At 38.7% G+C, this 21,026-nt stretch overlaps 2 protein-coding genes across 10 annotated transcripts; both read right to left on the reverse strand.

Annotated features, from left to right (window-relative positions):
• Nucleotides 1–1,005: 1,005 nt before the first annotated feature.
• Nucleotides 1,006–10,080, reverse strand: LOC308703671 (N-fatty-acyl-amino acid synthase/hydrolase PM20D1.1; the record flags this gene model as incomplete). The annotated part of the gene is made up of 13 exons (XM_081387414.1): nucleotides 1,006–1,120; nucleotides 1,198–1,297; nucleotides 1,415–1,580; nucleotides 5,545–5,616; nucleotides 5,724–5,802; nucleotides 5,896–5,957; nucleotides 6,034–6,109; nucleotides 7,735–7,854; nucleotides 7,937–8,070; nucleotides 8,162–8,248; nucleotides 8,345–8,583; nucleotides 9,171–9,257; nucleotides 9,867–10,080. The coding sequence occupies 13 exons, from the start codon at nucleotides 10,078–10,080 to the stop codon at nucleotides 1,006–1,008; spliced, it is 1,551 nt and encodes a 516-aa protein (XP_081243540.1).
• Nucleotides 10,081–10,991: 911 nt separating this feature from the next.
• lemd1 (LEM domain containing 1) lies at nucleotides 10,992–20,370 on the reverse strand. Of its 9 annotated transcripts, none has more exons than XR_014031671.1 (11): nucleotides 20,254–20,370; nucleotides 19,675–19,895; nucleotides 16,712–16,817; nucleotides 16,468–16,623; nucleotides 15,578–15,639; nucleotides 14,075–14,143; nucleotides 13,663–13,768; nucleotides 13,445–13,540; nucleotides 13,284–13,370; nucleotides 12,014–12,078; nucleotides 10,992–11,731 (listed from the first exon to the last, which is right to left on the reverse strand). XR_014031671.1 is itself a non-coding variant. In XM_081386290.1 (6 exons), the coding sequence occupies exons 1-6, from the start codon at nucleotides 19,867–19,869 to the stop codon at nucleotides 11,449–11,451; spliced, it is 870 nt and encodes a 289-aa protein (XP_081242416.1). In that variant the 5' UTR covers nucleotides 19,870–19,958; the 3' UTR covers nucleotides 10,992–11,448. The 9 variants fall into 9 exon arrangements, 4 of the variants coding, with proteins under 4 accessions (XP_081242416.1, XP_081242417.1, XP_081242418.1 ...); XR_014031672.1 differs by having other exon boundaries at nucleotides 19,675–19,910; XR_014031673.1 differs by having other exon boundaries at nucleotides 19,675–19,876; nucleotides 20,254–20,353.
• Nucleotides 20,371–21,026: the final 656 nt, after the last annotated feature.

Raw genomic sequence — 21,026 nt, forward strand, 5'->3', positions numbered from 1 at the left:
AACATTTCCATTTTTTTTTATAGGTTTTTCAATAACAAGTATATCTTGAGATAACAGAAATATTGGAATGTATATTTTACGTGGACAGAAGATGCATATACATAACTTTTAAAACTAATGCATAACTTTTAAATCTAACATAACTATTGAAAAAATATTTGTAAACACTGTGTTTTGCATGAAGACAAACCTCATAAATGGCAAGATATTTTATATATTTACAATGGTAGCATGAGTAACCTAGTGATTTGTATTTAAAATGTTAACTCATCCAGGAAAAACTACCTAAAGATACTATAGAAAGGAATTTCAAGAAAATAATTTTTATTATCAATTTTACATGCATAATTTCAAGCAAATTGAGGAAATATATTTACAGTAATTTTTCAGTTTTGGAGTCGGTAAGATTTTTTTATGTTTTTGAAAGAAGTCTTTTATGCTCACCAAGGCTGCATTTATTTGATAAAAAATATATATTTAAAAAAAAAAAACTGTAAAATGGTTCAATATTATTACAATTATTACAAACGGGTCTCTATTAGAATACATTTAAAAATGTAATTTATTCCTGTGATGGTAAAGCTGAATTTTCAGCATCATTACTCCAGTCTTCAGTGTCACATGATCCTTCAAAAATCATCCCAATATGCTGATTTAGTGCTCAAGAAACACTTCTTATTATTATCAATTTTGAAAAGAGATGTGCTGCTTAATATATTTTTTTGTGATTTTTAGAATCTTCTGTTAATATATATATATATATATATATATATATATATATATATATATATATATATATATATATATATATATATTTACTTTCACTTTTGATCAAAGTCAGATTAATGTATCCCTGTAGAATAAATGTTTTTTTTTCAACCAAAAACCAAGCTTTTGAATGGTACTGTACATAAACATGTTTCGTACAGCTTTCATATTCAAGTTCATTTAGACAGATCAAATCTTATAAATTCCACAGATTTCAAAGCATGACATCTGTGTATTTTAGGTGCGAGGTGGCGACAAGTTCCTAATGTCACTATTCTGCATGAGTTGAAAGTAGAACAGCACGATCTCTTCATAGTTTTGGATGGAGATTCTCTCATTCACACCATGGAATCTAAAGGGAAGTGTAAGCGGTTTAATATTTAATTACTTTTACAGCTTCAGCAGGAGTACCATTTCTGTGTGTCCTACCTCGCAGAATCACCGGGTTTGTACCATGATGGGGCAAAGCGGTAAATGTCCGGAGACAGTTCAGTGTAGTGCCGGCTGTCAGTGTTACCCACACAGATACCTGTGAGAGGAAACCATAGACAAAACTAAGAGTGAGAGAAGCTCTTGATGAGTCAATGATGTCTGTAAGGGGCACTTAAACCCCTTATGTCAATGATGACAATGCTGAAAGCCTTACCAGGAGTTACAGTGACCTGAGGGAAAATGTCATGCACCGTTTTCTTTATGATCTGGTACCCGAATGTATCATCATCATAGGAGCTGATGGGCAGAGGGTCGAATCCACTCACCAACTCTACTTTCACACGCTCATCGGATATGGTGGATTCAATCAGCTTTAGAACCTTTAGAAAGTGAATGGGGCATTAATTATTTAACATTTGGTTTTAGTAAACTTTATGAAATATATTCAAGTATGAAAATATGCCATGGAAGTACAACTATAGAATTTGCATTATTTGAAATGTAACCAACAGCAATTGAGTCATCATAATATTTGCATACTCAATACAGATTGGTGTTCTTTTCTACCTAAATTAAAAATTATACAAAAAGATGGGTATAAAAATATACTTATGAATCAAACATAATAAACAAAGAAAAAGAAAACCATAGGTGGAATTAATGATAAATAAAACACCGCGGTTACGTACGGTAACCCTCGTTTCCCGAGGAAGGGAACGGAGACGTACGTCATTGCTGACGAATGAGGATCGCTTGCGAGAGCCTATCTACTTCGACTGAAACTAAACGAGCCAATGCACATTGGCATGCGGTAATTGCACCAGCTGCTGTGCATCGCGGCGCATCCTTCTTTTTCCGCTGAGGAGCCGGACTTGTGACTCGGCTGTCCAGCGGAAGCTCAGCAACTGTGGTGAGGGGACGGGTAGACAGATACTCTTGCCTAGTTAAAGGGGGGAAAGAACACCAGCAGAGACGACAGCGCAGGCTCTGTCAAGGGAAAGACACGGGCTCGTCCGCAGAGGAGCTGATCATGGAGGAATATACATATGGGGTCGCCATAGGGACTGCTACATATGGACACCCAGTCTAACACAGGTTCCACAATGCATACGAGTGTAGGCCTGGCTTCAGACACTCCGCAACGTCTGACTGCCGCAGGGGTGACGGAGGAACTCACAGGGTTAGCCATTTAAGGGGAACACTGCTGGAGCAAATGGACGCACGTATCCGGCCCATGGGCCCTTCGTAAGCCAAGGCGATGGCATCCACTATCCAGTGGGCCATCCTCTGCTTGGAGACAGCTTTTCCCTTCTGCTGGCCTCCGTACCAGACAAAGAGCTGATCCGAGGTCCTGAAGCTTTGCATTTTGTCCACGTATAACTGCAAAGAGCGGACGGGACAGAGAAAAGCTAGGGCTGGGTCTGCCTCCTCCGAAGGCAGCGCTTGCAGGTTCACTACCTGGTCCCTGAAAAGAGTGGTAGGAACCTTGGGCACGTATCCAAGCCGGGGTCTCAGGACAATGTGAGAGTTGGCCGGCCCAAATTCTAGGCACAATTCGTCGACTGAAAATGCTTGCAGGTCCCCTACACTCTTGATGGAAGCCAGAGCAGTCAGGGGCACTGTATTTCAGTATTTCGGATTCAGTCTTCTTGCTCCCCTCAGGAACCTGACGATCAGGTCATGCTTTCCCAGTGACTTACCTTCGACTGCATCATGATGTTCAGCGATAGCGGCAACATACACTTTGAGGGTGGAGGGAGACAGCCTTCGCTCCAACCCATCTTGCAGGAAGAAAAGCATGGCTCTGATCGAAGCTGAATGAAGATGAATCCCGGTGGGAAGAGCACCACTCATCGAACAGGTCCCACTTCAGAGCATAGAGGCGCCTCGTTGAGGGTGCTCTATCAGAAATGAGGTACAGGACTTTGTACTGATATGCCCGTACCTCGAACGTGTCGAGGAAGAATCAAGACATGAAAGTACGCGTCCTTCAGGTCGATCACTGCAAACCAATCTTGGGGATGGATGCATTCAAAAATGTGTTTCTGTGTGAGCATCTTGAACGGGAGCTTGTGCAGGGACCGATTCAAGGTTTACGGGTCCAAGATTGTTTATAGGTCCAAGTCCAAGATCGGCCTTTCTTGGGTACAATGAAGTAGGGGCTGTAGAACCTTGTCTTCATATTGGCTGGAGGAACCGGCTCAATCGCATCCTTCGCCAGTAGGACATCGATCTCTGCCCGCAAGACTGAACTTGGGAGCGTGTCGGGTGAACTGAATCGCATAACCGAGTCTAACGGTACGGATGAGCCAACGAGACGGGCTGGGAAGCGCTAGCCAGGCTCCAAGACACCGTGCAAGCGGGACCACAGACGTACCCAGGGTGGGGCAGTGAGGTGGAATACAGGGACTTGGCTCGGGAGGCACTGAGTCGGCCTGAAGTGCCTCAGTGCCTTTGTGTGTTGTGCCACACTTACCTGGTTCCAGGGTGGGGCAGGGGTGCATGGGAAGGCTTGGTGGTGTCCCCTCACTGCAATCCGTGCCCTCTTATGACCCAGAGATAGAACAAATTGCTCTTTTATAGAAAATGTGGATCCCCGAGCTGCACTCTGCTGCCTGCTGGCGATGGAAGAGGGGGAAAGGAGTGGCAAGGCATGGGAGTGTCACTCACTGCAATCAGCGCCCTCTTATGACCGAATTTCTCTCTTTCTGTTCCATTTGGCGGAACAGAAACAAAATGAAACCTGGTCCTCCTCCGGGGGAAGGAGAGGTGTGGACACTATCTCCTGGAGAGCAACTTCCTCCATCACTGGGTCACCCGTCTCAGGGCCACTTGCCTTACGCTTGCTGCCTGATTTAGCGGGGGCCTGGACGGGCTGGGCGCTCCTCTTACAGCCAGCCACCTACTGCCTGGGTGGAGAGCAGGGACGGAGGTGGCTGCAGGGAGGCGCCCTGAGCGACGAGCAGATGGAGGTGCCGCCGACGACTGGGTGGAGGCAGCAGCTGGTTGTCAGGACAGGACGTGCTTAATCTCCTCCGTCTGCTTCTGTGCTGCGGAAAACTGCTGGGCAAAGTTTTCCATAGCATTGCCGAAGAGGCCGGCCTGGCAGACAGGGGCGTTGAGGAACCGCACATCGTCGGGCTTACGCATGCCAGGTACAGCCACAAGTGTTGCTTCTGGACCACTAGCGTGGACATCGACTGACCCAGGGTGCGTGCAGTGACTTTCGTCGCCCAGAGGGCGAGGTCCATCGCTGTACACAGTTCCTGCATTACCTCTGGGTCGGAACCACCCTCGTGCAATTCCTTGAGCACCATGGCATGCAGGGCTGAGGCAGCTTCTCCACAGGCTGAGTAAGCCTTGTCCGCGAGAGCCCTCCTGTCCCCGCCAGGAGGTAGCGGTCTTGGGACACAGCTGCATTGTCATAGACCGCTCCACCAGGGGGATCTCCACGTAACCCTTAGCTGCTCCGCCATTGAGGGTAATGAGGGAGGAAGAAGCACCAGAATGGTTTCGGGCAGAAAAAGGTGCCGTCCATGCTCTGGTAACCTCTTCATGCACTTCTGGAAAGAAAGGCACTGGGGCGGGGTGCTGATAACCAGCACGGGCCGCCCCGAGATATCGTCCAGCTGCGAAGGTTCAGGATACGGTGGTGGGTTCCACTCGAGCCCGACATTTGCTGTGGCCCGGGAAAGCATAGCAGTGAGCTCTGGGTCTGACTCGGGCAATGCTGGCGCACCCAAAAGAGGCAGTGCAGCTGAGTCTTCATCCCCGGATATCCCAGGATATTAGCTCACCCTCCAATGCAGCGACCGACATTTGATCATCCGGTGGAGCTCCAAAAGAAACGATTGGGAACGCCGTGGACGACCCAGCACCCATCTTGGAGGCTCTGCGGGTAGCATTACAGAGGAGTGAGGGGCCCGAGGAGGCTGGCTCGGCGGGTTACCTCTTACTGTGATTTTCTTTAATCTGAGGCTCATTCATTTCTCTTTTTGTTCAAAACGGCCTTTACATTTGCCAATTTTATTTTGTTACAAAAATAACAAACCAGCAGGCCCAGCCCAGGTGAAAAAAAGTAACGCAAAAGTAACGTATTGCATTACTTTACATAAAAAGTAACTAATGCAATCAGTTTTTTTAGGGAGTAATGCAATATTGTAAAGCAATACTTTTAAAAGTTACTTTTCCCAGTATTAAATGTCTGTCTAATGGTTAACTAAGGGTTGAGTTAAAACTTCTTTGGTTGTCAAGCACTGGTATTTCCTTCAGGAAATGCAAATCTAGTTAAAAGTATGAGCTAACAACATGTGTGAATTCTGTGGCTACAGCATGACCTCTGACCTCCTGCAATGTCTGGGCTGAGTGGATGCGGAAATTGACAAAGGCCTCAGCATATGCCGGCATTACATTAATCTGTCAGAGAGAGAGAGAGAAATAGTCAGATTTCTATTCATGCTAAGTGTGTTTTTATGTAAATTTGTGTATAAACAGAAAAAGAATTAATGTGAATGACAACCCACCTTGACACCTGAGTTAAACATTGTGACGGCAGTTGTTGTCCTCACAAAGGCATTTGTGTCAGGCTGTCCTTCCAAAATACTGCAAATGTGATTAGAAAGATCAGATCAGAGCATATACTCTTTTACTGAATTACTATATTAATTACTGTATTTGAGCAATAATGTGGCCTACCCGCTAAGCAGTGAAGAGAAGAGCCACAGATTAGACATGATCATTTTGTGTGGCCAACCGAACTAGAAGGCACAATAATAAAGCAATTCAGTATTTGTAGGAGTGTCATTAGCATTTTAATCATCTTTGATTTATCACCTTATGTGCCAGGTACTCAAAAGTAGCACGCTCAGGACCATAACCAAAAAGATTTGGCATCCGGTTCTTCTCCAAACTGGGAAATTATATAACAAAATATGAATTAATTAATCTATCTATCTATCTATCTATCTATCTATCTATCTATCTATCTATCTATCTATCTATCTATCTATCTATCTATCTATCTATCTATCTATCTATCTATCTATCTATCTATCAGTAAACATCAATCTTATACAATCTGAAAAAATTAACAAAAAGTGTAAAACTAGTTTTAAAAATAATAATAAACAGAAAAATGCTAGGGGGAATAAATAATAATTAAAACCAAAAGGTCACACTTTCCAGTAAGGTCTCACTTGTTAACATTAGTTAAATAATAAAACAAAGTAAAATACAAAAATAATAATAAAAAAGCTTATCAATTTTTCTCAGTAGTTTAATATTTCTTAATCGTTTATTTAGAGAGAAAGATAGCCTGCATGGCTTCTTTTAATATTGATTAAATGTTTTCATATCTTCACTGAAAATCGGTACTTTACACAGCAACTGAATGAGTGAAATGGAAAACAAATGCAAAAGAGTTTTGTGGAAATGTACATTATAACCAGTGTTGAGGAAAGTTTTACATCCTAAACGTAACTAATTGCATTACTTAGTTAGCTGGGCTAGCTTGTTTATTTTTAATTTTAAAAAGTTCTATTGATATTTTGCAGTCACGTGATATCTGGCGGGCAACAAACGCGGTTAGTGCATCCAATCGCACAACAACTATCTGGCATGTCGTGTACACCTCAAAACACCAACTTTTGTATATTAAAACTGGCAACGTCCTGGCAAGATCCTTGATTAGTTTACTGGTTTTCGTTGCTAGAGAATGACGTTCTTGCCCGCCAGCCAGTACAACTGACGTCACGTGCAAAGTATCAATTTTGGGGCAATTTAATTTAGATAATAAATGTTTAGGCACTTTCACTCCAAAAGTGAAATGAATAAGCCTCAGGCTTAAGGAAATGCAAATTCTCACCCGTACAGTAGAGGGCGCAGCACTTTTACTTCAGCAAATAAATAAAAAATATATAAATAAATAAGCACAAATATGATGTTTAACTAAAGTAATTTTTGCTTATTCGAATGGTTGAATTGGACCATCAAAAGCGAAGACATTGTTTAATATAGTGAGATTAATTACATAAATTACATAAATGTAATATGTTTAATTATTGCAGTAATATTCTGAGTTTGCATTTCACTGTTTTTATTTATTTTGAGGAATACTGAATCTTATATATATATATATATATATATATATATATATATATATATATATATATATATATATATATATAGTAAAATTCAAAAGAAATGCAGTACTTTAATAGTTACTTGAAAAGAGTAATCTGATTACTTAACTCGCGTTACTTGTAATGCATTTCCCCAACACTGATTATAACCTGCTATAATACAGAAGTTTTTAATTCAGTAGAGTGACATTTTCTTATTTATTTTTCTACGTAAATGTGTCAGACAGATATTAATAACAGCTTCTGCATTGGGTTTGTTCCCAACTGTTGCTTTTAAAAATGAAATATAAAGTTACTTGTGAACAGCCCCATTGCAGGTGCAAAGAAAATATTTACATTAAGATCATGTTAACAGAGTTTTCTTATTACAGTAAATTTTAACATATTTTCCTGCCTTCTGACAGCTGATGCCAAGATGCCAATGCTGCTCTCCCTAGGAGGCATGGATGAATGTCCTGGAGCGCTGCTGACACTCAGCTTTACCGTGGCCTGACCCTTCTCACTTACACCAATTCTAAGAAATCACACAAGGCATAAATTACACAGTAGCTCAATCTCAAAGAAATTATAATAATGCAGTAAAACAATTCTCTCACAGTGCAGCAGGTCCGTTTAGGCCATCTACCATACCATCCATAATCGTGAGACCTTCATCTAAAACATACAGAAGCTTCACCCCTCGACTTTTCAACAGTTTCACAATATTCACAGCACCTTTTGGGCCGCTAATCTAAGAAAATCAAATAAACAGCTGAATTAAGACAAGCTTTGATTTCAGCAGATTTCACTTTGATTGATTAACATTTGACCTTGAGACTGACCTCCTCATCGTGACCCAAACCAATGTAGAAGCTTCTGCGAGGGGTGTAACCTCGTTCCAGCAGGTATTCCAGCGCCTGAAGGATCCCCTTCAAGATCAAACATTGTTACAGTTAGCTTTAGGTTGGAGTGAACAGATGTGCAATTGTTTGAATGAAGAACAATGCACCGTTGATTCACTGTACCATCACAGACTGTTTGTTGTCGATGGTTCCTCGTCCATAAATGAAGCCATTGAGCTCTTGAGCAGAGAAAGGAGGAACGTCCCACCCATCCGCCTCATCGGCCGGCACTACATCAATGTGAGCCAGCAGCATGTACGGCTCCAGATCAGGCTCTCTCCCAGGAACCGTGAACAAGTGGCTGTAGTTTCCCACCAACTCATGTTTGACCAGGCTGGATGATGAGAAGACCTTTGGGAAAACTGAGACAGCACAATTCATTATTAACAATCTTAAATGAAACAAACTTACATTCTTCCCAGCTAACAAAAATATGTTTTTGCTACCATTGAATATGTTATTTCTGAATGTTCTCTGAACATTCAAAACATCTCCAATTGTATTCGTCTGAAAGAAGAATGTCATATACACCTAGGATGGCTTAAGGGCGAATAAATCATGGGGTAATTTAAATTTTTTGGGGGAGCTATCCCTTTAAGGGAACATTCCATTTGATCATTTTGCAAACATTAAGGGAACGTTACTTTCAAATGTTCTCTGAACATTCTGAAACATGTAGTAGTTAAACGTTGAACGAACGTCCAACTAAAGCGTTTCAGTAAAAAAGTTCCATGAACGATGTATAAATAATGTTTTTGGGCTAATGTTTTGAGAACATTATTAAAGACCAAATAACTTCGAGCACACATTCTATTAACGTTACTGGAAGAACATTTGTTCAAGAGAACCTTGTAAGTTCTGAGAACGCTCCCTGTTAGCTGGGTTTACACGTAAAACATGCTAAAAGAATCCATAAGTTCCCATGCTTTGGGTTTCATCAGTTTCTCACCCCTCCTTAGTAGCAGGTCAAACTCTTGCAGGGCGCTTGTGTTCTGATTTGACTCTGAAAATGACACTGTGGGAATCTGAATTGCCACTATAGAAACATGAAAAACAAAAACAAAAACATGATAATCTGACCATGTTTATATGCACATTCTGCATTCTGATTAAGGGCAATAATCTGATTTAGTCTTTATTCTGAAAAGAGGTTACCATTGGGTTTTTAGGCCCTGAACTCAATAATTCTCATTTATATCATTAAGACATAAACACAATGCCAAAACTTTAACCCTATAAAGCTTAGTATGAGCTCCATATTCTCTGCTTTATGAGCCATAAAATCCCAATCTATCAGTATCAAATATAATAAAAAACAACAAATGAGCAAACTTTTACATTATTATCATGTCAGGCTTTACCGGATTAAAACAGGCATGTCAGCTGTTTGAATGTAATCTGAACATTTGCTCAATTAAGTTATGCCAATTACTGTAATGTATTTAATTGGATATTTTATCTTTCTATAATCTGTAAATGACCAAATTCTGATTCAGAATATTCTGCGTGTCTGCAAGTTTTGTTCCCCAAATAACACACGTCAAAAACTCTTTCATTTATTTATAGTCATTACTATTCATCAGCTTTATGAAGCATTTATATATTTAAGCAGTAAGACTTTTGATAAAACTTAAGCTTTTCTTACCTTTGAAATTTTGCAGCAGATTATTTCTCTGTTCTGGACTTAAATCAGGATAAATGGTGGTTGTATTTTCCCATTGTCCAAGTTCTGTATTCACTTTGAATGTAAATGTCCTACCGATCACAACAGAAAACAAAATTAAAACAGAAAGTAGGAGGATTCCCAGCAGTATTCCAGAAAATTTCAAAACGGTCTTCTTATTGATTTTGGTCTTCATCTTTCTGAAGTTCAAGAGGAATGAATGACAGACATCTGTATGATCAGGGTTCACATTTTTTATTGCCTCTCTGGTGATGGAACATAAGGGGCCCCTGCTGGTGTGATTTAGAGCAAATCACAAATGTGAAGAGCAAATGAGTTGAAAATGAGACCGCCTGTTGCATTTTGAGTGATCAACAACAGAGATATCGAAAGCTTTAAAACAAATGAACAATTTAAAGTAATTTGTAGAATATTGAGCTGCAGTACTCCTAAGTAACTGCCTTCATTAATCATATAATTATCTTTACACCATTACATTACATATTTGTAAGGTCATATTTAGTAGAAAAAAAGCAGCTGTATTCTGAAATAAAACTCAGATCATCCTTTTCTGATATTGATTATATTAAGGGGTTCACAAAGTGCAGCTATTGATACACTAATTTCTTAATTCAGGAACTTATGCTTTTATAAAGCTTCCTTTTTAAGGCCACTGGTCCTATTTTTACAAAATTTGCCATCTAGAGGTCTTCCTAATATTAATATAAATGATTTTCTTTATAAGCTCACAAAGAACAATCTTAAAGTCCCCATGCAGTCTATCATTTTATTCCTTAAATCTCATCTTTGATCACCAAAATGCAAATAAAAAAAATAGGACTAGCTTGAATGAAACCCTACACCCTTCCATCATTTAGTATACGCGGTTCTAGGAATATGCAAATTAGCCCCGTCTCCACTAACTCTCACCAGCTCTGAGATCCACTCGTTGACAAACCATGAATTTGAGACTGTCTTTGGTTCACTGCAGTTTTAAGGAGACAATACTCAGCAATGGTGTTGACTTGTGAATTTGCACATGGTTTGTCTTAAAGCGTATTAAAAACACCAAAGATAACATTAAAAACTTGATTTTCACCAAAGGGGGACTTTAAGAGAACATATTTATTTACTCTCAAATAAAACAAAGTACATGTTTATAACCTGAAAGAGAACATACAAGACTCATTATTACAGCAGTGCAAGAAGTAAGAGAAGAATGTAATTGTTCTTGAGTTCAGGTAGCTGAATCAGGATGAACGCTGACTACAGCACAAACAGCCCGCACAAATTTCAAATGGTATAAAATACACATCAATGGTAAAAGATAATACAGAAGAAACAATGAATGCACATGACTAGCCAACTACATCCCATCAGTTCAAATTTAAAATTCTATGAGGTATTTGAAGGCAGATATGGTGGAAATATGATGTACAGCATTTTCATTGAGTTTCATTCAGTCCAATCACAGATACATTCCTCTGACACCACTTTATAAAAGATAGTCATATGAAGGATATCTTGCTGACTAGAGCCTAAGATGAATCCGTTGGCGTCAGTGTTAAGCTGTAGCGTCAGTGGCGGATGAGTCCTGTGAGGTGGATATGAGAGCATCATCATGCAGAGCAGTGAACGGATTGGAGAGCGGCTCTTCCATGGACGAGTAGATGAGGTACAGCAGGCAAGCCACCACGAGAAAAACCACGATCTGAACCCACAGAGGCACCAGACGCTGCTGAATATCCTGCCTCTCCAGTGTAGCTGGACTCAATGGTGGCATTTCAGTGTATTTAAATTGCACTGGGCGTCCTGCAGCTCCCTTTATAGGCCGCCTCTTTGTAGCACTGCAGGCGGAAAAAAGACATTAGAACTGATTTACACAGTCAAAATTAAAGCAGAGGCATGCTAATCAATAGTTTCCGAACAATGGTAGTACTTAAAGGTATAGCGGAGGATCTTTCCAAATTTTAGATAAGACCCCGCCCTCTCCACTTTTTGAAAAGTTTGATTGATTCACCAGAATGATTGACAACTAAGAGGACCAATAGTATAGGTTACCCACCAGGAAGTAAAACATCCTCCGCTATACCTTTAAGTATGAGAAAGGTATCACAGATGATACTCACGAGATTCCAGTGGGGGTTTTGGCAGTGTCGGGGAACATCTCTGAGAGAACATCTATCACAGGTTCCTATTGGCCAGAGAAAAAAATAAAAACAAAACAGTCTGAATGAGATCAACTACATGTAAAGGTGTACTCTACAATAGAAATGAAAGTGAAGCAGTATATCATAAAAATATTGGAGGATAGAGTGAAGAGGAAGAAAAATACCAGCCCAGACCCAAGAAAAACATGGGGCAGATTTGCAAGTCATTTGGAAAGCACAATCACAGTGTAATGGAATAAAAAAAGGGCATCTAATTATAATAATATATTTTAAAATGATGAAAAAAGATGCAAACATTTTTTTGCATCATTACTCCAGTCTTCAGTGACATGATTCTTCAGAAATCATTCTAATATGATTTGATGCTCAAGAAACATTTATTATTATCATAATCCATGTCAAAAACATTTGTGCTGCTTCATATTTTTGTGGTGATACACAATGAATTTTTCCAGGATTGTTTAAATGAATATAACATTCAAAAGAACTGCATTTATTTGAAATAGAAATATTCTGTAAAAAACTGTCACATTTGATCAATTTAATGCATCCATGCTGGATAAAAAGTTACTGTAATTTGTTACTTAAATCTAATCTTACTGACGGAATAGTAGTGTAAATCTTTTTATAATAATTATATATATTTTCATGACAATTTCCTCAAATTCTCAGAACCCAACTATAAAGAGGAAAAAAAATATTCCCATGCTTATCACAATGATTGGTACATTTGTAAAGCACAATACATTTTTTTCTAATGCTTTTGGGTTGAAATAGGTGATGAAGAGTGTAACAGCCATACAGTGTTTAAGAATCATGTGAGCTGCATTCATGCGCATTAAGATCAAAGACACATGGGTCAGAAACAAGAAAGCCAGGCCTTTGATAGAACTCATGAGCGCTTTCCTCTCTCTCACCTACCTACCAAACACCAATGCAGTGGCTTCACAGTATATTAAATCAGGAGAAAGAAAGCAGTACTAAAAATATACTCAAATTTTTCCTTTGTATATTTCACAGAGGTTAAGTCAGTGCAATAAAGTGAGAAAAGGAAGAAACAAAGGTAAACTCAGAGGGATTTCCCAAAGGACAGAGGGAGTGTGAAAGCCCATTAGATGTCTGGCAATGCAATATGTCTGCTGAATTAAACATCAACCGAAAGAGTGAGGACAAACGAAGAGGCAGACCCTGAGGAGAGAAGAGCAAGGCTGAGGGGGAAAGCAGTTACTGTGATAGTTTGTTTCTGATGGGCTGATGGAGATGTTAAACAAAGAGATCTGCCTGTCATGGTGTCTTTATCCAGCCTCATGTAGCCCTGATGAGAAATAAGAGCTTTTGTCAGACATGAGTGCTGCTGTTAAAGCAAACATATTATCTGTAGCCACAAACCCGCAGGGCCCTGCTGTCCACCCTCTGCTCGGTTTTCTGACCAAATCTCCTCTCAATCTCGGTTTGCTTTGACTGAGGTCTGAATCTGTTCTCAATCTGCAGACAGAACAAATACAATCACACAGCAAGAACAAACCCCTAAGACTTAAAACTACAACTAATTAAAACAAAATCACTGCCAGCCAATCATCTCATAATTAAGATATCTCAGTTCAGACTCCCCTCTTCCACCATCTGAGTGATGCTGAAGGTTGAGTACTGGGACCCACTTTGACCCAAAGACCCATTCTGGGAGGAGTCTAAAGACTTGTGCTGAATCTTTCCCTGCAAAAGAACCAAACTGAATAAAGCACAAGTGGAATGTATGCTAAGCAATATGACATCCGGAACAGTCAATAATCAGATGTAGCACCGACAGCCCACAATCCTTCAGTGCAATGGAATCAAACAATCCTAAAAAAACAAAAAGTGGAAGTGCATAAAATACAGTGTCTAAATCTCTTAAATCTTTCACAACACAAAATCTGTGGAAGAAACAAATGATAGTGTAATTGACCCCTTTATCCCCTGCAGAAAAGGATCAGGTAGGACGCTTTAAAATTGTGCCCATAAGAACGGTTCATACTGTACATTTACAAATCCAGCTGAGGGCATAAAGCAGCGGGGGTAAAAATCTCTGCTCTGACTGAACATGCCCATCTGTGGATGTGAAAAATGCAATTCAACATACATCACAATTTAATGCCATACTAACTTTAACCACAGAGTGGTACTATTGTTCATGCTCACGCTACTGAAAACCACATTGAGAGATTAAAGCTGCAGTGCATTTTTTTATATTAAAATACTTTATTCTGTCTAGCTTAATATGCAGAAACAACTATTAGTAGCTTCTGTAGGTTGAAACAACAAAGCGCTGCTGAGCTAAACATTGTTCTGTTTGGTGCTTGCCTCTCTTTGGTGTGTGGGTGAAACTGGGTTAGATGCAAGCCCCAGAAAAATTGAATAAAGCCCATATTTTCTAAGCTCCAGAAAAATTGAATAAAGCCCATATTTTCTAAGCAAATAATGTCAAAAGTACAGAGTATCTGCAGGGCTTAAACATATATACATACATATATATATATATATATATATATATATATATATATATATATATATATATATATATATATATATATATATATATATATATATATATATATATATATATATATATATATATATATATATATATATATATATATATATATATATATATATATATATATATACATATATATATACATTATATATATATGTATAAAATGTAAGGCTTTTTAAGACCTGCACAATTTTTTTAAAATAATAATACCATATTTCCATTCAGAACAAATCAATATTATCTCAAGATTAATCATGCAACGCAGAATCTTTTGCTCAATTAAACAGGCTACGGTACACCATAAACTGGGAATTTAATACTGCTTATCAGCAAAACAGGGTAACTGCAAGTACTTAAAACATTTCAATACATATTGAATAAAACATGTGTTGAGTATTTTATGTATCAATATATTAATACATATAGTCACCAATATGACCACCGATGAATTGTTCACAATAAGATCTAAAAAACGTTTAAATATGTCATTTTGGTGATCAAAGAGTAGTTTAAGAGATAAAATTGTTGACTACAGGGGGACTTTAGGACTCTTTTTAAGGACGCACAGAACCCTAAAGTGTCCTAAGCTGCCCAACATAGCAACATTGGTTCTTTAGGGCAGGATTATCTGTGTTTGCCATTATTTATGATACCCTTTTATGATGCTGGTAGCACTGAAATTAAATACTTCAGCTTTAAAATCCATCATACCACCGAGTGAGCTTGAGTTACCATCAAGGGCCTCTTTGCTATATCAGAAGTGTCAATCTCACATACATAATTTATGTCCTTACACAACAAAACTGATGGACAGCTGGTTTGCCTTGCCTCTTTACACAGAAAGACCCAAGCAACAACTGTTGTCCATGTTAATAATCAAAACACTCTCATAGCAGAATATGGAGAGTCAGTTGAGATAATGGATGAATCATGTTTCAGTCTCAGGGAAGTAACAAAGGATGGATTCAGGTGCATGTAAAGCCACTTACTTTGCTTTTTGTTTTGCTGGTCTCTGTACGGGACACTGTTTTAGACCGAAGCTGCTCGGAGTCTAGAATACATGCAAAATGAAAATGTATTACTTGCAAAAACAATAACAGATGAAGTCTTTAAGAGAAACACAATACTTTTTTTTACTATAAAATTATTGATGGGACACAATGGTTGACAAGATGTGCAATTTCTTTTGGCCTTCCATCCACACTGAGACAATGTATTCCTGCGAAAATGTAGCTTTTTGAAGACGTTTTAAATTTGAAAACACAGTTTTCATGTTGTAGTGTGGACAGTGAAAACAGAGGCATTTGAAAATGATGACGCATGCTTAGTCGTGTGAGGCATATTGTAACGATAGATATCTGTTATAACGGTATGTGCCTGCCTACTATGTCCTATTCAATTTCACAGTGTTGCTAAAGATAATTGTTACTTTGTACAATCTTCATATTACATTCCTGAAAAATGAACGGAAAAGTCACCAGTAATTGGTAAGATATTTTGCTAATAAAACAATCATGCCAGAAGAATAGCACAAGAACTGTATTATGTCTGGTCTCTGTATTATCTCAGTGAGCTTTTATTACATATTAAGCATGCGCAGTGAGATGATTTTTAGCATTATCCGATGTTTCAGTGTGAAACTTTTGAAAAATGTGTGGACAGAGCGTTTTAAAACAAAAATGTGGTTTTCAAATGTATAAGCATTAATATAGACATAGCCTTATTTAGCATGCAAATGGGTCTCAAGAGTTTTAAAGTCCTCTAATTGGGGTCAGTTGAACCCAAAAAAGCCTATTTATTCAAGGATTTGCTAAACCGATAAATCGTCTAATCATTCAGGCAACCCATTGAGTATTCGAGAGTCAATGCTGCTCCCTACCGGAGTCCTTATCCTCGTCTTCCTCCCTCTCAGCCTCTTCCTCACTGTCCGAGTAGAGGCCTGCTTCCCCTGTGCCATTGACCCTGTGCTGTGATGTTTGTGCTGAAGAATCCAGCAGCCTTTCCAGCTTCTTTTCATATAAAGCTCTAGTGGAAGCTGCTTAGAACACACACACATAAGAACATGTTGAATTTATAGCATAATCTGTTTTGAAAGGAAAAGACTGTGACTCAAACAGACTGACCTACAATGGGTCCGGCTTTAACCCCATACTGGAGGAGTTTGGCTTTCAGCTGATCATCAGTCAGTGAGCCTGGGTCTACCATGTCGGCTGCCTCTTCTTTCTCGGCCTGTACAGGGAAATAAACACACAACAAACTATTTAATCAAATCCTCTGGAGGCAGTGAAATTATAGCGATTCATCATGGTGGAGTGAGGAATCAGCACATTTTAGCATAATCTAATAAACATATGCTGACACTAGCTTGCCAAAGGGTGAACCTCGGCTCACGCAATCCTCAATAGACTCTTGTTTTGAGGCTTTCTCGCCTTTGCATCTTGCACTGACACGTTCTGAAAAGGGGTCACATCCAATATTAGCTGCCGTAGCAGTTTCCCAAACCCATACCAACCTCAGGCTGAAGAAACTTCTTCACATTTTCGCAGAATTGAGCAAAAACCCTTTCCACGATCAAGCACAAAATAAGGTGTGCGGAAAAGACCCAGATAAAGTGAGTCCGGATGGTAAGTTAACATATTTGTGACAAATTCCGGAAATATTAATATATAGAAAAACTTCAATGAATAAAGAACAGTGTTGTACAAATATTTGAGGTTTGCATGGTTATGTAAAACCAGAAGAAATGCACAGCTATGCTAATGGATCAGAACAGATGGCATTTATCTGAGCCGTTTCAATGCAGCATTTAGTCAGAAAACCCTCTAGCAATTTGTTTCTCAAACATTTAGGCGGCAGACCACTTCAACAATAAAACAAAAATTGCAGACCACTAATAGTCTCATTTGCCAGTCTTCACCGATCCTGCCTTGAGCCACCAATAATATCCATACTTTTTCCAAGCAAAAATGCTAGACAGCAGTTTTGTGCTTATTTGACTGGAATTTATTAGATGTCTACTTTCAGTTAATGACCCTAAATGAGCCGTCTGTTTGCTAGCTAAGAAGTTAGACCAAAACGCTTGCATTATTCAAGCGAGACAACAGAAACGCTTAACAACAAGTTATTGTGTGTGTGTGTGTGTAGTATTTAGTATTAAAACATTCAAATAGCTTTTTCAGTTTCATTTTAATTTTAAAGGGTAACTCTCGCCAAAATGCAACCTAGGGTCTTTTTGTTAATCTACCCGAGGCAAACTTTTGTTTAAAAGCATAATTAGAATGGAAATTCCACTTTTAAGTTTGACCGTATTTTCGTTTTCGGTCAAATTGCCTTTTGAATGGGAGTGAATGGGGCACTTTTATGATAGCATCAAAAATCGCTATTTTTAAAACACTAAGAAGGCTCGACACAACATGAAACTTTGCTCGAAGTATCACCAGGTGCTCTACTCATGAACTTGAGCATTGAGAACATTGTTTGTGTACACAGAGTTTACTAAAAAGAAAGATTTTGAACTCACTGTAGCTGTGTCCACCGTCAAAAATAGTCGATCTCCGAATGTGAATGAACGGACTCTGAATTTTAGTATTGTTTCTTATATGAGGATCCTTTTTCAAATACAAGGTCAATATTGATTTTCACCAACGAAAAATCATCAATTATCCGTGAATTTATATGGAACTAAGCTTTAGGAGCTTTCCATCTTTACTCTCCTCCCTGTTACGTTGCATTTGGAGATCAGCTATTTTTGACTGTCAAAATGCCAGTGGACACAGCGACAGTGAGTTGAAATACAAAAATAGCGATTTTTGATGCCATCATAGAAGTGGCCCAAGCACTCCCATTCAAAAGGCAATATGACCGAAAACGAAAATACAGTCAAACTTAAAAGTGGCGTTTCCATTCTAATTATGCTTTTAAACGAAAGTTTGCCACGGGTAGATTAACAAAAAGACCCTAGATTGCATTTTGGCGAGAGTTACCCTTTAAGTAACTTTATACCATATAATAGTATTTTTATTCAGCTTTAATTTTTTTTATTTCAGTTTTAGTAATTTTAGTTCATTAACTTAAACTTATTTTATTTCAGTTAATTGCCAATGCAACAATTCCAATTTTCAAGTTCTTCGTCTAATGTTTATATTTTATTTTTAGCTTTATTTCAATTACCAAAAATGATTTTTAATAGTTTTAGTAAACAATACTAAATTTAGTCACAAACAACTTGGTTTTCATTACCTCGGTCAGTCTACACAATCATACGCAATATGCATGTTGCAATTCAACACAATGAGTGACGGTTTTTATCCTGTTGCCCATTCTTTAAAAAGTTCTTAACATTTTCTTATAATTAACTAAAATTGCACCAGTAATAGCTTCAAAAGGGTTTGTTAATTTAAAAAGTTTGTTATTGTAAAATATAAAACAAGTAATTGCCAACTCATAACCTGGCAAAGGCATGCTACTTTCCAGGTCAACACCACTTTGGTCATCACAAAGTGCACACTTCTAATCATAAACGGAGAATTCGACACCCGAGTCTAAGATGGCCCTGACCCAGATTCCCCAGCCCCCTTTGAGGGCCCCCGACCCACACACACACCTGCAGTGGTCTTGCACACGGCCAGAGTTTGTGTGTGCGTGTGTGACAGCTGGAGCCTTATTCTACAACTTTGAGGGATCATGTTTCAGTCTCACTCAGGAAAAAAAAAAATTCTCATTTCGACAGAACAGTCTTTGATGTTCAGAGATGCATGCATGCTTTAACTGTATTTCACTGCAGTTGGGAGCTGACAGACAGGCAGTGACCTACAAACTCCTCAACAGCTTGAAAGCAAAGAACATATGGGTATGAATATTCACAGCACATATCAAATCCATTTCAATCACGCCACCTTGCGTCAAACTACTGGATAGACAAGTGTGGATATAGAAACAGTTTGGGGAATCCTACAAAACCTGTCTGCAAGATGTCAGACATCTTGTGAATCAAAACACTGTCAAGAGCAGAAAGACGAATGTTCAGAAATGAAGATTAATAGCGTGACCTCTACAGCTGCTTCAGGTTTACTGCGTTTTAACTCACGCTGGCAATAAGATGATGATCCTCCTCTTCATCACTAGAGAAATCTGTGCTGTTTGTCCTCACATGTTTCAGATAAAGCTCCACATAAGCGTGTTTCTTGCTCTCGGGTGGAGGTAGATCCACATTATGCGCTATGAGCGCCGACATCAGCCTCTCTTTGGAGAAGTGAGCTGGGTCTTCCACAAACACCGGCATGTGTCAGCTGTGGAAAACTAACACATCTGAAAATCCAAGCCCTGAGGAAATGAGTTTTGAGAGTCCAAACAGCCTTGTCACCAACAGCTGCTCACTAGGCTCTCCTTATTTGCGCGCTCAGAAACGCCTATTGATTCATTCATGCGGCCTGGTCATGCAAAATAAAAATATATATATAAAAACACGACTGTACAAGTTTAAATCAACACAGAAGTCACAGGGGACCAGAAACGCGCGGATAATAATTTATGGCCAATAACGTGAGCAGCTTGCAGGTAGGTCTAACGTTAATAAATGGCAATCTAACGTTAGTCTGTTTTGGTCATTGTTTGCGCGTAACCTGTTCAACGCGAAACAATATGAAACCAATGTTTGCAAACTCACCTTGCTAGAAACTGAAGTGCTTTTCACTGCGGACAAACAGCAAATGTTTTAAACAAGCCTCAAAGAAGCAAGGTTACCTGGATAGTATTTTAATATCCGCGCGCTGAAATGACGTCCTCTGGTTAATAATGACAACGTCACAAGTTGGATGTTTTCCCGCCATTTCTTCAAAGGCATGTCAACGGAAAAAGATACAATTCTATCGTTAGTGTTTATGTATTTTAAATGTAAGGGTTAGAGTGGTAATGACCAAATTAATAAATAGGCCTACAGGAACTACTGAAATACTGAACTGATTTGATTCTTTTTATTATTTCTTACTTGTAGATTACCTGAAAGTCGTCATGAAATCAAAATGGAAAATTCTTATTTTGTATGGAATATTGCAGTATTTATTATAAATGGTTTAGCCTATCCATGTACATAATTTATTTATTTAGCCTATTTATTTATTTTAAGTGCTCACTTAGGCCTAATCTTTACTCAAAATAAATTGTTTGATAATCCGGTAGTACACTTGGATATACAATAGAGCGCTGCAGTGATGACCTTTTTTTTGTAGGCCAACCCAGAAGTTTGCATCACACTGGTTACCTCAACAAAAACCCAATAGGACTTTTCCATAAGCTTTCAAATTATCCAAAAAAAAAAAAAGCTCTGTGATCACCAAATGTTTATGATACTTTTTGTCAACTATGATTTTTATTTTCATTTTGTCCATCAAGATAATTTTCTCAAATGAACAGAACTTTTATGAATTTTGAAGCCTAAAT

Source organism: Scardinius erythrophthalmus (genome assembly GCF_964197995.2).
Source record: "Scardinius erythrophthalmus genome assembly, chromosome: 15".
Taxonomy (NCBI): Eukaryota; Metazoa; Chordata; class Actinopteri; order Cypriniformes; family Leuciscidae; genus Scardinius; species Scardinius erythrophthalmus.